Genomic DNA, 16833 nt, shown 5'->3' with positions numbered 1-16833 from the left:
TCCTCTGCTCCCCTCACAGTCAGGAATCTGCCATCCCCTTTTCTGGGTGGTGACCACACGACCAATGTCTCTGCAAACCCTGGCTTCTAAGTGATAGTCGTGAAACTTATCACCTTTAATTAGCCACCACTGCTTTCTTCCAGAGTACCTTGCCCTTGCTACAGGAACAGCCGAAGCAGGGGGTGATTTGAAATTATAAAATTGCAACAATTCTGTGTGCTTTTCTATTGAATTGAAGAAGTACTGGTTTAATTGACTGCATGGATTTGCAACCAGCAGTTCAGCAGCTGCTTATAAACCATCCTTGCAGGAGGGGAACCTCAGACACATGAGTGAGTTGGATGCTGAGAAATGCGAAGGGGTGGGTCTAGTCATCCTAAGAGAAATCAGCCCCACTTGTGAGTCAAAGCCTGCAGTCTCTTGCCTGAGATAAAGGGAGTCTCCCAAGGGCAGCTAATCTTACATGATCTCATCATTTGAGATCAAACATCATGATATTGGGTCAATAGATGTTTCTAAAAGTACATGTAAACCTCATTCAAATTCACATTTAGCTCTAGCCAAAACACAATCCGAATCACGATCCAAATAACCTCCTCCTCAGCCCACCTTCATTGCCGTTCTGTTTCAGTGGCAGATGCAGCACAAAAAAGATGCCTGAATGCCTAATTCAGAAATTTACTGTTTAAGGCATTACTTGTATGAACACCAGCGTAACACATAGAATACCAATGTCCTAAATTTAGTAGTTTTGTCTGAGTCATTTTCACTATGTAGGAGGGCTGTGAAGACACTCCACAGAGTGGAGAAACTTGCTGATAGTGTCTGTCCAATGAGATTATTTTTTTAAAAAGTCAGAACACAACAGAACTACAGATATGTTTGTGAGTAAAATGCAATTTTGTTGCAGACTTCAGTGCAGGAAAGAGGTGGTGTTGCCCTCCACCCACTTCGAAAGTCAAGTTTGGCTGATATGTGTCTCTGATACTGAAATAGATACTTAACTATTCATGACAGCAGCACACAGACAGAGGTAAACACTCTGGCCGTGTGATTTGGAGGGACACGATGTGGTGTAATCCCCAGATTTGTCTGTGCAATTACATCTTATTTTCAGATCTCTAGCAACAGCAGCTGAGTTGTTACAATCCTACACGTTACCAACCAGCAGCCAAGAGCTGTTCCTGGTCTTACTCACAGAGGGACTAAATGCAGTCCAGCTGAAGACCAGGTGACTTTCGCTGGAGAAGTTATTCAGCGGGGTAGGAATTACACACAGTTTTTTAAATAGATGTGGGCACAAGTAATTGGTTGTGGATGTGAAGGAGGCATTTAGGCTTGGTGTTCTAAACTGGTAACGCTTACCTTCCCGTCAGTGTGGAATTTATTCTCACTCCATTAGCCTTGCTGCTTGAATGCAGCTGAATTCAAGTTGATATGAATGAACTTAGCGATTGCATAGTGGAGATTTTTTCCTGGGACCCTGTGGAATAAAACTGCTCCTCTCCTCAGATGAAAACCTAACTTTGCTGCCTGAGCTTACTCAGAGTTTGTCATGGTTTTAGTCTGAATAAAAGTTAGTTGTGGTTCAACCCCTGTGCTCTGGGTTTGGAGCAGACTTTTCATCAGGGAGAGCTGAAGCATCTTTTCAGGTGCTGTGTTCCATCTGATATCAGCCATGGCAGATACGGAAACATGCAAGGACTAGATCCTATGGCCCCGATTCTCATGAGTGGTGCCACTGAGTTCAGGACTCTGTTCACAAAAACCACAGAATCAGTTGTAATGTGCTCAATGCCAGTAGGATGACTCTGTTACTAGAGAAACTCCAGTAAAATCAAAAGATTCTTAACAGAAAAAGCAGTTAGCTGTTATCATAAACAGAGAAAAATGCCAAATAAAATCCTGCTCTACTATTTGTTCCCATGCAGGCATTTAGCTGCCTGGAAAAACCACCCTTATAAACATGATATTATATCCATGGTAACATGCAAGCCGTGTTTAACTTTGCAGCATGTTAAAAGGTACTTTTATTTTTTTTCTTCATCTTGTACTGCTGAGAATAGCAATTCTGACTTTTAAGTCAGCTATTTTAACTCCATCAGCCTCAGAGTTATTGACCAGTGAGGATAAGGGCCAGAGTCACAGCTTCTTCCTCAGGACACTTGTTGCTAGACGTTCCCAGAAGGTAGTATCATTGCTTAAATACAGACTGTGTTTTCTTGACCCAGATTTCTTTACCCAGAAAGATATGACAGGTTGTGATATCGACCTGCAGTCAAGTCCCACCTGTGCTATTTGGCTCTTTATGAGTGAGCAGTGCTGGGGTTGTGCAACCATCATGGACATCCTCTTCTTGGGTAAGTACCGAATTCAAGGAGCCTTGTTTGTGATATGCTATCCCAGGATTATAAACACAGCTCAGGTGCCATTTAGTGACTTCTGCATCATGCTACAAAGCAGGCATTGCTTACAGAGCTGGAGAGCAGCTGGAGTAGGGAGTAGATTAAATTAGCGTCTGGGCTGGAAAACATATCAGGAAAAGTAACTGGAAGATCTCAACTTGGAGCAAGAGCTGAAGCTGAAAACTGCAGATGGTTTTCTTGTATGTATGATAATGTCAAACCCAAAAAAGGGAGTTTTCGCACTCTGTTGTCTGTTTAGCGCAAAGTGAAAATTATGTACTGGAAAATGGAGCCCTGTGTCTGGAGAAAACAGCTATGCCTGTGCCTGTACAATGTGATCTAGGGCTCTGTGGTAGTTGGGCTTGACTGTTTTTGCAGAGGTCTCTGAAGCCTTGAGCTCTGTTTGCTGTGGAGTGGAGAAAGGGGAAAAAGAGCAATGGGATGTGTCCTCAGTAGTTTTCATCTATTAGCACCTGTGTGATAATGCTGCTCTGAGTGAATTGTGCTAGGAATAGCTTCTAAAAACCAGAAATTTCATCTATAGGGGCAGCAGAGCAGCCCATGCTGGATGTGAGGGAAGGTGCAGAGGTCACAGCAGCTACAGCTGGATCCTTCAAAGCATGGCAGAAAAGAACAGAATGTTCTGGTAGCTGCTGTCAGGTGTGTGTCTTGAAGCAAAGGGTCTGGTGGATCCAGGGTAGCTTGGGTGTCTGGCTCTGAAGACAGCAGCATCATTGAGAAATATACATATTTTTGCTGTCTTTAGCTGTTCTTCAGGGTTCTGGGTTTTCATTAACTACACAGAAGTGAGACAAAGATGAGCCAAGCTGCACTTTGTGTAGGAATGCAAGAACACCTGTACTGGCAGGTACCTCTCTTAACAGAAAGGTGAATATAGTTTACAAACACAACCTGCCCCCTCGCTTGGATAAATTCCTTTTTCACTAACAGTTGCATAAGAGAGACTAAGACCTATCTCTCTAGCTGGACAAGGAGGGCTGTGCTGTGCCTTTTCCTTTTTGTAAAGTGGACACAGACTGTATCTTCCAGCAGGGTGGATGATTTGACACCACAAGACCCAACAGTTCTTCAGTTATTAGAGGTACCCTGACCCAGGTGCAAGACCTTGAGTCACTTCAGCCTGTAAAAGGACCAATACAAAGCGGATTTTTTTGTGTCAGGCCTGTGGGTATTTTGGCCTTTGCTCTAGATCTCAGATCTAGTCATGCAACTCTTCTCCTTTCACAGGTTGATAGTATCTTTACACCCGTCTGCTGATTTCTTCCTACTTTCATGCTGAAGAGGTGTGTGGGAGAAAGTGACCAGACGTGTTGGTAATGTAATGACCTTTTTAGTGATGAAAGTTCACTAGTGGTTTGTACTGGCAACACACTCCAGCGGTGGGTGCATCTGTTTTGGCAAAGCTGTGCCTCCTGCTGATTAATCTCATGGAAGCAGAAGGAAAGAAACAATACCTGCAGAAATCTGAGACCAAAGTGGGTCCAATGTTATCCATAGGTTTGACTCCTTCACATTCTGGATGTACGCAGCCATGCACACAGCCTTGCCTGTAAAAGCAAGTTGTGGGCATGTAGCTTGGATGCCTTCTGCTGTTTTCATTTCTGCTATAGGAAATCACAATAAAAATATTCTTGAACACTGGCTAGAACTGTGGTACCCGTGCGGGCACACTGGGACTTAAAGACCCCATCAAATCAAGACTTTCCCATATCCTTAGCAGACCTCAGTGAAGACCTTGGACTTGGATCCTGACCTCAGACCAAATGCCTCTGTCAAGTGTCAGTGAGGGCAATTTGACAGAACCTTCCTCATTCCACCATTCATTGTCCACTGGGCACTTAATCTCCTCTTGATGAGACAACAGGACCCACTTAAAGGCCATTTTTCCATGAGGTTAACTACAGCTTGCTGGTGACAGCTATGGTGGGTGTCTATTGAACCAAGAGTGTCAAAGTCAACATCTGAAATGACCTTTAGGCTGTTTACTCAAAGCAGTAACAGACTCGCCCCCGACTTCCTGATAGGGGCCATCACTTATCAAGAAATAAGAAGAGCAAGTGGCTAGATATGGAAATCATTGTGGGAGTGAGCCTATTTGAAAATGTACTGCATCATACAGAAGTAATATTAATACACCAGTAACCTTTACCTCCTCTGTGGACTGTCTATGTGGAAACTAAGCCAGGAGAATTACCAGGAATTGGGAAAAAATAAATACATGTTAAAAGCCTGTTCCAAAGTAAATAGAAAACATTTTCTTGGGCAGACAGACATGTATAATTTAACTCAAGTACCTCCCTAAGCCTGTGTCACATACCCCATGGTCTTTTTTCCTAGCTATGCAGTAAAATGTCAGAAATTGGTGATTTTCATTTCACTTAAGTAAACTTTTTAGAAAAGGAGTCCAAAGTAAGCTAAGGGATTATGTACACAGAACAAATTCAGTAAGCTGTTAACTTAGTAGTTAAATGTGCAGAAAGCCAAGTACTAAATAGAAGCCAAGGAGTCTGCTTTCTGCTCTAATTTAGAAAGCTAAGTTAGGTTCTTACTTCAAAAAAAGTTTCTACATAATTGTAAGACAAATATATACTTTTAAATATGGTTCAAGAGGTATGTAGAATTTGGATGCATTTACCTCGATAAGCTGCATTGTAGCATTTTGCCATCTCAAACTAAGCTTGGTTTTAGCTAATATTTATTTGTTTTTGTTAAGAGGTTGCTTTTCTTGTAATTAATTTTTCTGTTCATTTGAGTAAGAATAGCAGCACTGTCTAATCCCACTTCTGTATTGTTAGAAAATGTCTAGACTGGCTAGTGTGAAGATTTTCATCCTGGAAGGTTTTAGTAAGATCTTTCTCCAGTTGGTATATACGTCATATAAGTAAGTTCTGAAACTGAAAGTTTCAGATGCGATACAACACCTAGTAATGAACTGTTTCAACTTTTCTTTTTTAAAAAAAGGAAAAGAAACACCATCTTTTGGCAGTAAATCCTCTCAAACCTCAGAGACTTGCTGATCTGCCATGTAGATATGTACTGTGGTTGCAAAGTATCAAAACAGAACTAAGGATTTTTATATCTGCTCTTCCCACCCAGCCCTGACAGCTCCTTCCTCCTCCCCTGTCTGTCACGTAGTTTCTAAAGGCACTGGGGAGACGGGAAGGGAAGGGATGCAGAACTGACCATTGGACAGAAAAATCAATATCTAGTGCCAACAACTAAGCCTTATTTCTTTAGCAATGAAGCCTGAAAGTGCATTCACAATTAGAATGGATTTGGAATGTTTTATTTCTTGTGGAAAACTTCAGAGTATTTGATGGGGAGAAAAAAGCAAGGTAGAAGTAACTGGTTTCTGCATCAAAATCAGGAACTTGCAAGTCTTCAGGGGAAACGACCCATTCTTTTCCTTGAAGTCAGGGCTTTTTGATGTGAAGGATCATTGTCTGTCGTCTTGTGCTGTTGCAGTAAATCATGGGAACATCTGGCAATAATGCATGTTGTACATGAAGTCCGGTTGCAGGAAGCCCCCAGTCCATGAAGGATAATGACATCCAAGCCATAAGTCCAGTACGTCACTGAAATGTTCAATTTCTTCTCAAAGTTTGAAAATTTCTTTGCAATTTTCTATGCAAAACAGGCACTTGGAGTGAAAAAGGTCATTTTGATAAAAATCCAACTTTTCACTAAAATCAGTTCTCTTCAGCACCCTGTCCCAAAATCTGTTATGTTCACAGTGTTCCAGAACTGCCTTGCCATCTGTCAGAAGCAGTTTTAGGTAACAAATTATTCAACCTAACTGTGCCCTATCTTTGCCACACCAGTTGTGCATATCTTTGAAGCTCTTTGGGATAGAGAAGTCTGAGGTTCCTCAGTGCCTGCAGAAATTCCCAGATGCCGAAGGGAGAGCCCCTAGAGCCAGGAAACAGAAATATCCTGAGGACATGGGTGTTTGTGAAGCACCAGCCATCTCCTTGAGAGAGATGTCTTTACCTACTAATGCAGAAAGCAAGTGTGTTCCAGAACGGAGGTAGCACTGTTTCAGAGAGGAGCGTATGTCTTGTTCTCCCTTTAAAATGGATCCTCTTTTGCATATTGTTTGTTCTGGTAGGAGGTGGGAGGTCACACTCAGACTCTTCCTGCCAAGATCCAAATTCATATTATCCACCCCTAGTTACTGCCTAAAACATATGAAAAGTCCTCAGACAAAGGATTCATCTCTTCCAGCCATGTGTCCTAATCACGGTGCTGAAGATTCAGCCCTTTTAGGATCAAAGCATGAATTTTTGTTGCATGATTTCAATGGGATTAGAGGGGAGTCCCCTATCCAAAGCCCTGTGGTTAAGACACCTTCTGAGGAGGTGAGACACGAGTATGAACTGATGTATATATATCTTCTACTTCCTTTCAAGAGCATGCTATTTACTAGGCTGTGATATGAGAAGCAGGCAGTGTTGCCACTATCGTTATCAGTTACTCATCATGGGTTTTAAAAGAAAGTGGCCACAACCAGATCTGAGAGCCCAGCCAGCGCTGGGGCAGTGTGCTTGTAGCTCTATTGCCTCTAGTGTGGGAGGCAGCCAGGTTTTCTGGGTCTGGGATTCAGTCTGGATGCGACTTCAGTCAAGTCTCTGAGGCTGAGGTGTAAATGTAACATGTGGCTATCAAATCTGTTAAATATTTTGTCATGAGACCACTAATGAATTTGATAGCCACCACATTCACCAGTTGTTACAATAGATTTACCCATCATTTCTGAATCTAAGTGAATGGGACTTCACTCGTGGTTAATGGTTTGGGGTTTGTAAAAATTCGCTTAAGTTTCTTGCTGGACTGGGACTTTTAACAGTGTTATTTTGTCTCCTCAAGTCTCCTTCAAGATAAGGTTTTCTTGTATTCTGAAATGATGTGGCAGAAGGCAAAAAATAATCTTGTGACTCATTAGGAAATAAACAGAGGCATAATTGCCATCTGTGTTTCAGTCCGTTTAATCTTTTCTCTCTCCAGTCATGGAAAAAAGTTCATAAAAAAAGTTGAGGTCTGGTTTTGTGATATTTTTGAGAGAAGCTGGCTTAAAAAAATTACAGAAAAGAAAGGAAAAAAAAAACCACCAACCCCAATACTGGCTCTATTCATTATCTTAGACAAAATGGATTAAATTTCTGACACCCTACTCATCAAATTCTGACCTTGATTTGACCCCATTGGCTTTTTACTGTTTGATGTTCTCAAACGATTTGGTGCCACTTTTCCTTAGTAGTGCAGTTAATTTTGAGTGTTAGATAGAGATCAATAGTCATAGCTTGAAATTGGCACCTTTGGAGGAAAAATATGTTGTGTGGCAGTAACATAGATTTGATAGTACTTCAGTTAAGAAAATGGTGTACTCTTTCATTATTGTTTTCAATGACAGTATCCAGAGTGTTATTTCATTCTCCTACCGAGCTTCTGACAGTCTCTTGTAATATCTTATCTATCAAAGAGTTTTCATTCCTCTCCTTTCATGCTTGGCTTCTGGAGTGGAACTTTATTTAAAAGGTCCCTGAAATTAGAAAGAATGACCATGGCACTTCTGCTATCAAGCTGGTCAGTAAGAAATAAAACCCTTTACTTCTAGACTTGCATCTGGCCTCCTGCTTGCCCCCTCTGCAATCTCATTTAATGTGCTGGCCGTATAATGGAAGCTTAGCTGTCAGGAAGAAGTGAGTGGCCTGTTGGCTAAGGTCTAATCTTCTCACAGGTATCTGGGTTTTGCATACTGGCATTAAAAGGTAGGATGGGAACACCTCCCCTTGTCCTTATGGAAGTGCCCCGTGCCTCGCTTTCAGCCCATTGCAGCAAGGGAGGGGTAGGTCTCAGTCTACGAGGAATTGGAGGTTGTTTCTCCAAGTCTGACAGGTGGTTGGAAATACCTTGTGGACAACATTTTATTAAATTACGTACATGGAGATAGGGAATAAAATGCAGATAGGTCCAGGACAGGAGAGGCTGTGGAGAGAGGTGCTTGGGAGAGAGATGTCATGATAGTCTCAGGTACACGGAAGTATCACCTGTGGCTTGTTCTGCCTCTGTACCGAGGAATCCAGCCTTTGGACACAAATGGATAAGGAATCTGGCTGCAGTGGTCTGCTGCTCCTGGAGATACTTGATTTCCTAGGAAAATTATCAGGAGACAGGTACTGTTTCAGTGCCAATGGACATTACTTGTGAGTTATTCTAGAGCAGATTGAAAGCTGTGCCAGGGACTTTTCCCAGTTTATGGCACCAGCTGTACAGAGAGTTGGTTAACAACCTGCTTTACTGTACCTTTAGGTGATGGCATGGTACTGAAGGAACACATACACTTCCAGGTATGACATGCTTAAAAATGTCTTGCTCGGGCAGGAGTGGAGCCCTTAATCTGCTCTGCAAACTGCAGTTCATCAATTTGGTTCAACAGGAGCAAAAGCAAGCTCCAGACCACTGAATGAAAGAGAGTAATCACTGGAAGACTTTGCAGATTAGATTTGATCGCCTTGCCAAATCCAAGGACTCCTCAGGGATGGGATCTATGAGAAATCCCTGGCATGTTGCTAGTTACATAACATTGCTATTAATACTGAATTATTTTTAGAAGGGAAGCTGACATATTGTAAAAGTGTCAAATGATAATGATATGGTAGTTGGTATACGTAACGTGCATTTGCAGCCTGGATGGTTAGGCACTTCTAGGTTTGCTAGAAATTTGAGGTACACCCTTAGTGCAACTTTTAGTGTAGGCAAAACACCCACTTTAAGTAAATGAATTTGAGCAGGAACTGCAAACTCAAAACACATGTCTGATTTTCTTTCTTACTAGAACTACACCTGCTGAAAGAGTTTAGTCTGGTTCATTGGAGCCAGGTGTAAAACTGCTGTTTCCAGCTAGCTCTATCCCCTGCAAACTGCTTGGTGCACCTTTGTTCCCTGCTGCTCGCCTCCTAAGATCACTGTGTACTCTTCCCAGCCGGTAAGTGACTGCTCATCCTCTAATCTTTGCAGACCTTTACCTCGAAGTGCCCAGCCCCTCTGTAGCTGAGGTCAAAATTTCCAAGTCTATCCAAATTTGTAGTATTATTTGCCTGGTTTATACCCATGTTGGTGTGGTATGGCTGCATTCTTTTCATGACTGTACAGAAAGGATTGTCTGAGAATTTGTGGATCTGGAAAGGACCATTTTTGTGTGCACACAGCTGGTATGTGGAGCATAAGTAAGAACAGCTCTGCAGTTTTATAGAGTAGGGACAGTATGCTGGGACGCTCCACAGTGCCTGTGATATTTTGATTGAGCTGTTTTGGTCTAGGACTGAGTTTGTCTGAATTGCTGTGATCGCTGTTTTGAACGATGTCATGCTGTAATGTCCTGGAGCTGGTTGTAACAATGGGATAAAATTATGGTCTGGGAGACACAGAGGACTTCAATGCTTCTAGGAATAATAAAAAGTCTGTTCTGAAGTATGTTTAAGAATGCATACAGAAACAAACACTCTGGCGTTTCTTAGTGTTTTTCTAAGCTTTTACTAGGATGTTAAAGGTAAAATCTTGTCCATCTTGAAGACAATGGGCAACTCTGCCTTTGCCTCTCTTGGGTCAGGATCTTTCCCTTATGTCTGTGCCTGCTGTAATTAGTCAGCCACCAGGAAGACCATCACAGCTACGCTAGGAGGGCAGGAGCAAGCTCCTGAGCTGTACTTCTAAATTAAACAAAGTGCCCCTGGAGGTGTTCAGGGGTGGATGTTGTACCTGGCCACCCTCAGTCCATCTCCATGCTGAGGATCTCCTGAGGAAGAGGTGGGAAGAGTCAACAGGGAACACAGCTTCTTCTGATGGTGCAGCAATCTACATGTACAAGGAATTTAGACAGTGTCACAAGTAAGTAAAGTTACACTGAGTTAAGTGCATCCCAGAAGAAAGCAACTTCTGCTCCAAAATCCTGCCAAACAAATCAGCCAGAAAAAAACCTCAAGTGCCCATAGATTTTACTTATGATATGTATTAGTGCCTGGAAATTCTCCAAATTTAAGTGACAAATGTTTGGAGCTGGAGTATGTGAGATGGTGCCATACCTTATTTCTGAGCCATGCAAACCTGGACCGATTTGACTACATGCTGCTTCAGCTTCATCAGCTGGGAATTTCTGTGCTGAATTTTAGCCTAAGAACAGTTACAACAGCCCAGTTTGTGAATCTCTCAAAGATCTTAAAATGATGCTACTGATCTCCAAATGGTAGCCTCTTAGATACTGCTACTGAAACTTTCTGGAAGTAGTGCAAACCAGGAGGGAGCAATAAATCCTTGGAGTAACCCCATTTATCTAGCAGTTTGGCCCTGAGGGAGTAGGAGCACTTGATGTCTGACAGCAGCCCCAAATGTCAGTATTTCTTCCCCTTGTTCATCTGCCTGCTTGCTGTGGTAGATTTCATGCCATTATAAGCTGTTTATGTACAGCCTGATCAAAGTACTTAATGACAGGGTTAATTTCTACATATAATGAAGAAATCGAGACAGGAGACTGGTACTGTGTAATCAAATTTTTCATTCTGGAATTTGTTTCTCTTCATGTATAGCTTAGCTTTGATTTTTATTACCATTAATGTCTGCATTTACTGTTCTTTCTGGTCTCTCAGATGTGCTAAACCTACTGCAGAATTAGCGGAGGCACTGAATTGTTCCAACAGCTTCCATAAAAGTATGATGATAAAGTAAAAAGAGGCTATAGCTTCTCTGCAACAAGACCTCAAAATGCAGTTTGGTTTTGCAGGACAGTTCTTAATAAAATTACACTGCTTAAATAGTGTAATGAGACATCTAATCCTCTTTTTATGACTCAGTGTGTATGTGCACAGACATGGATGCTTACATATGTGTGTGCACAGCCAGAGAAAGAGACAAAGATTGTATTAAAACGTGGAAATCTTGTAGTCTATGGAGTGTGTGTCTTGAGCAAGTGTGCAGACATAAAGAAATTGCCACAGCATTCTTTTAAAAGAGCTGGTGCTGAAAAACAGATCAATGGTCCTCATTTCTCCAAAGATGGAAATGGAGTGGGTTTGCCCTGCTTATTTTGAGTTTCATTTTTAGATGCACCAAGCACTGTGAATATTTCTGGATGTTCAGAAATCTAGGGGTACAGCAGAGGTAGAGGCCTTAGAAAAAATGGGTCTTGCTGAGATGGCCATTTCAGGATCCAAGTTGAAAGTGGAGGCAGAATTAAACCTGGGCATATCCAGCTCACCCTGGATCCACTGTGTTTCTCTTTTTCTATCACTCTGTAAATTTTAGGAAAACAGGGATTTAAAAGTTCATGAGAAGCTGAATTCTGTGAACCACTGTTAGCCAAGTTTCCTTGTAGCTGAGGTAGAAATCTTTCTTTGTGAGGAAAGTGTGCACTTCTATTAGCACCACTGTGCAAGCTGTAGTTTGCAAATGCAGTGGGAGGCTTTGCTCATGCTAATTTGGGCTCAGTCATGCACCTTCTTTTCCTCTTTTACATGCAAATAGCAGCCGTGTCAGTCTCTGGGATGCCTGCTTGTTCTTTTAACGGAGAGATTCCAGTTCATACCTTCAACCAGTGCATTTGTGCGTGGGCAGAGGTATAGTGCAGCGGTACACTTGCTGACAAGGAAAGAGCTGTGATGGAGGTTGGAACGAGTTATTGAAATAAAGAAGTTTTGAAAGGAGACACTCAGCTTTTCTGGTGTGTTTTCATTTGTTTAAAAAAAAAAAAAAGAGGAGGGGGAAGAACAGCAGAGGACTACACAAAGTTATAATCCATGTCCAGAGAAGAGCAATGAAGCTGGTGAAGGGGCTGGAGAACGTCTTGCGAGGAGTGGCTGAGAGAGCTGGGGTTGTTTAGCCTGGAGAAGAGGAGGCTGAGGGGAGACCTCATTGCTCTCTACAACTACCTGAAAGGAGGGTGTGGAGAGGAGGGAGCTGGGCTCTTCTCCCAAGTGACAGGGGACAGGACAAGAGGGGAATGGCCTCAAGCTCTGCCAGGGGAGGTTCAGGCTTGACATTAGGAGTACAATTTTCATGGAAAGGGTCACTGGGCACTGGCAGAGGCTGCCCAGGGAGGTGGTTGAGTCACCTTCCCTGGAGATGTTTAAGGAATGGGTGGACAAGGTGTTGAGGGGCATTGTTTAGTGACTGATGGGAATGGTTGGACTCGATGATCCAGGGGGTCCTTTCCAACCTATTGATTCTATGATTCTATGAAGTGGAGTCCTACCAGCACAAGAATGTAAGTGTTGTACAAGGACCTGTTTAAACAGGTGTTTGTTTTACAGTACAAGGATTTCCAGGAATTTGGAGTGCAAAGTTTTCTGAGAAAGTCGGCTCAAAGAAATATTACTTCCCCGTGAAGTTCTCAGTTGAATCCATATGTGACTTGCCAGAAGGGTTTTCAGATGACAGCTCACCTGGCTGGTGTTTGTCTGTTATCCTCAGTGTCAGTGCTGTGATGGTGCAGCCAGGACTCAGCTTACATCTGCATCTTTGTGTTTCCATGGGCATCCATGGAGGCTGTAACATAAAACCTGTGAAACAGCTGTGCTTCAGCTCTCCTCTGACTTGCTTTATAATCTTCTTGAATATATCCCCTCTGTGTGTGTGTGCAAGTGACAGGCAGTGGAGTAAATGGAAGAAATGCATATACATGTTTTAATTATATTGATGGAGTGAAAGTGATGCTGTCTCTACCTAAGGAGGACCCTTAAACACCTCTCTAGACTCTCCATTGAACCACGGGGAAACAAAGCTGTGACCTGTAGAGTTTCATTGACTTCAGAGTTGGCAACACTAAATTCAGTAGGTAATCAGTTGTGCCACAATAGGGTGAAATCCTGGCCCTAGTAAAGGCAGTGGGTTTTCATATTGATTTTGAAGGTCTTTTAGGATTTTAGCTGTCGAAATCAGTAGCAAACATAATCTGGTTATTCCCTGTCAAACAGGATGTTACAGAAAATTTGCTTCAAATGGAAATTTATCCTGTTGCAAAGGAACATCTTGAGCTATTGACCTTGCAAAGTAATACATACATTTAATAAAGTTATTGCCTGTTTATTTAAAACTTCCTTGTAACAACGTGGGTGGATCTGGTTATGCTGTTCTCCACCATAACAACCATTTATCCAAAGCAGCTTGTTGCCTGGCCTAAATTTTGCAAAAATATGTGGTTGTTAAAACCTTTGAGGAAGGGAGATATTTGCACCTGACATGTCTACAAGTAACTTAGATCAGGCTATTGATCGGTCCTGTATATATTGTTTTCCAGTGGGAGGATGAGATGGAGAGGCCAATCCATTACTGCAGCTATCTACCACTGGAAAGCAACAGCGCTAATGATACAAGTTTTCAATCGCTGATTTATATTATCCTGCAGTCAAGAAAAACTCATGATTTTGTCACCACATTGTTCAAAGCGATGCTCCCAAAGGCTGGCACGCTCCAAATCTGACCCTCTGCAACAGCCACTGTGTCACAAGCAGGTGAAAACCTTTACAAAACCCCATCAGTCTTACAGAATATAGTCTGGACAAACTTTGCTCACTGGTCGTGTGAGCCCTGAGATGGTATGAGACTCTTTCCAGTGAGTGAGTGCTGTGAAGACCAGCTATGGCTCCACCAGCTTTTCCATGGGGGCAAGTCCGGGTGCAGACCAGCCATGCACTTAGAGAGGAGGGTGTAGATGTAGCGTGGAGGTCTGTGTGTTCAGATGCAGAGATAATGAATGTCTTTTCGGACTCGTACACACCCTGTTTTCACGCAAACATTTCATGTAGATTTGTAACACACGATTGCTGCCAAGCATCTTTTACACAGTCACAGTCTAGTGACTGAAGGATCCACTAATTAAGAAGGCCCTAATTAGACTTTTAAATGATAAACTGTAACAGCTCTAGTGCAGCTGTTGTAAACTATAGAGTAAATTATACCCAGTTGAAAGAGGCTTTAATTACGTATTTATATAACAGACTTTAAGGACTTTGAAAGATAAAAGAATTTTTAGTATCTGCAATTAAAAACCCAAGAAAGTAACAATAGAGCTCTTAAACCAATGAAAGCAAGGAAATTCAAAGTTAATCTGAAAAGCTGTGCTGATACTTTCATTTATGCTCATAGCATTCTAATTTTTGGGGGGCGTTTTTGTTCTGTTTTTTTGTTTTCATAATGGATGAGATAAAGAATTTTGTTGTCAACCAGGACTTTATGTCCTCTGCTTTCCATTTCCTAGCTTTTATAGGTCCATGTACAGCATTAACGATACTTTGGCAAACTATTTGTATTTTCATTTTTGCAGAAATCCAAGCGAGAAGGCCTTTATCAACCAGCTTTTCTCCTTGCATCCTGATGAAAAGAATGGTTAATTGTACACATGCCTTTGCGAAGTCAACAGGAGTTCAAAAATTGGTTGTAGTTTGGGCATTTGGAGACTGTGTTCAGGCCAAATCTAGACTGATGCATTGCAGCTGACAGATGCCTCTTTCTAGAGAAAAGGAAAGACGTCTCTAATGTGCCATGCGTTGCCTGATGGCTTTGCTCATCTATTGCCAATTCTTTTAATTTCTTAGATTACTGCTCCTCAGGATAAGGGCTGTCCCTTTTGTGCCCCATACTGCTACCACATAAGGGATACAGATATTAAGCTGTGATGTGCTGGGAGCTCAGTTCCTTTAGCTGCTTTTAGGGACTGGGCTTCGCATCTGTAGGAGCCCGTGACAGCCAAACAAGGTAGTGCTTTTTGCTTGTTCCAGCCACATCCAAGTATTTTTATCTGGAAGTGTCACAGCAAGGGAAATTAGGAATACAGTTCTCATAGTTAATTTTCATGGCTGATTAATTAGCCCAAAGAGTATTAAATTGTGCTAATGTAGTTTGCCTCCTCGATGCTGTCTTTTGACTTCAATGGAACTAAATACATGCTTAAAGTTAACTATGTGCTTAAGTGCTGTGGTGAATCGGGGCCTAGGGCATTAATTAGAATTTGGCTCAGATTTACTTTCAAGGCTTTCCCCTCCTGTTTTTTGGGTTTTTTTTTTTAACTCTTCAGCGCTCAGCAGTTTAATTGGTATGCAGATGCTCCCCTTTATTGGTGTTGGAGGCGTCTGTCACTGTTCTGAAGGTACTCAGACATCAAGGCTGGTACAGGGGGCAGGAAGAAACCCCCCCTGAAGGCTTTCAAGCTTTGTGGGAAATAATGATGTATGAGACAGGGATTCCTTTGGAACCTGAAGGGAACATGACAGACAGAATAATATGGGAGGAAAACATTGTCTTCACAATTGAGACTGATGTTCTCATCTTGTCTTCTTGTTATTGTTACCAACCAAGACTGAGATGAGCTTTCTTATGAAGAACTTCATTTCATGGCAGGTTCTATATGTTGGACACACTGCGCTCAGTGGTAGCTTTCCATCCAAGGTACAGATATTGACAGGCTCTGATGGACCCTTTGGGGTGGTGTTTTAGCTTAAAACCTAAAATTCCTTCCAGCATTGAGATGCATTTTGTCAGGAATGACAGTTGCAATTTGATAATCTTTTACCACTTTGCCTGCCTATCTGGAACAGCTCGCTGGAGGGGAGAGCCTAGAGTTGTTGGGCACAGGAGTGTCAGCTTTATAAATCAGCTTTTCTCACACTTTATTAATTTCACTTTCCAGTGGTTAGTGCATGTTTGCAAGAGACAATTGATTTGTACGGAACTCAAAGAGGAGTGTAAGTTGACAGCAATGCGATAGCTCTAATTGACAGACAGCAAAGGCGGTATTTAAAGCAACTTTTCATCTGCTGTTTAGGTTAAAAACGGTCCTCAATTTGTCCTCCACTCGACATGTTAAAAAAGAAATGTTTTCATGTATATTCATTTCAAAGAGGTTAGCTGAAATATCAAGTGCTCATTTTCTATACTTGTATTTTGAAGTTAGATGATTCAAAATGCTGTTGTGCAAGGTACAGGAAGATGGCTGTTCCTTAACTCCTCCAGACTAAAAGCTGTCTTCCAGGGGATGCTTTGCACATGTGAGATTTGTGTTAGTATTTTTTGGCACCCACAGTTTCATCAGAAATGCATTTCAGCTAATGGGAGGCAGAAGGACTAATACACATGCTGCATGTTGTGGGTGTGAAAATGCAGATAGAAAGTTCACCCACCATAGAAGGGGCTAGGAAAGCATCTAAGTTCCTGGATGTGAGCAGGGCAGGTTAGGAAACATCATCTTCCTTTTACAATTGGCTGTTACTCTTTACATTTCTGGAGAACTAGGATCTTGCTGTTAATCTTACAAAAATAGATGCTGTGGTGAAGCCTCAGGCATGAATAAAATTGGATGTTAATCTTAAAGCAGATTTTTTACAGCTATGAACTCAGAGACAGTGAATCCAAATGATTTTGA

The 16833-nt window shown here is 42.0% G+C and overlaps 1 protein-coding gene and 1 long non-coding RNA gene across 2 annotated transcripts in view; one reads left to right on the top strand and one right to left on the bottom strand.

The window, feature by feature from the left end:
* The first annotated feature begins 236 nt into the window (after positions 1-236).
* On the top strand, positions 237-3247 carry LOC138724296 (uncharacterized). Its single transcript, XR_011338002.1, has 3 exons — positions 237-332; positions 2232-2360; positions 2950-3247. It is a non-coding gene; the product is annotated as an uncharacterized lncRNA (long non-coding RNA).
* Positions 3248-5155: 1908 nt separating this feature from the next.
* ZNF365 (zinc finger protein 365) overlaps positions 5156-16833 on the bottom strand; it is a 103364-nt gene continuing 91686 nt past the window's right edge. The window contains exon 4 of the mRNA XM_069864381.1: positions 5156-5185. Coding sequence (XP_069720482.1) covers positions 5171-5185 — 15 coding nt within the window. The 3' untranslated portion in view covers positions 5156-5170. The remainder of the gene's footprint in view (positions 5186-16833) is intronic.

The sequence above is a fragment of the Phaenicophaeus curvirostris genome, chromosome 9 (genome assembly GCF_032191515.1).
Source record: "Phaenicophaeus curvirostris isolate KB17595 chromosome 9, BPBGC_Pcur_1.0, whole genome shotgun sequence".
Taxonomy (NCBI): Eukaryota; Metazoa; Chordata; class Aves; order Cuculiformes; family Cuculidae; genus Phaenicophaeus; species Phaenicophaeus curvirostris.
Note: the sequence above shows the minus strand (reverse complement) of the source record. Positions and strands in the feature narration are given on the sequence as shown.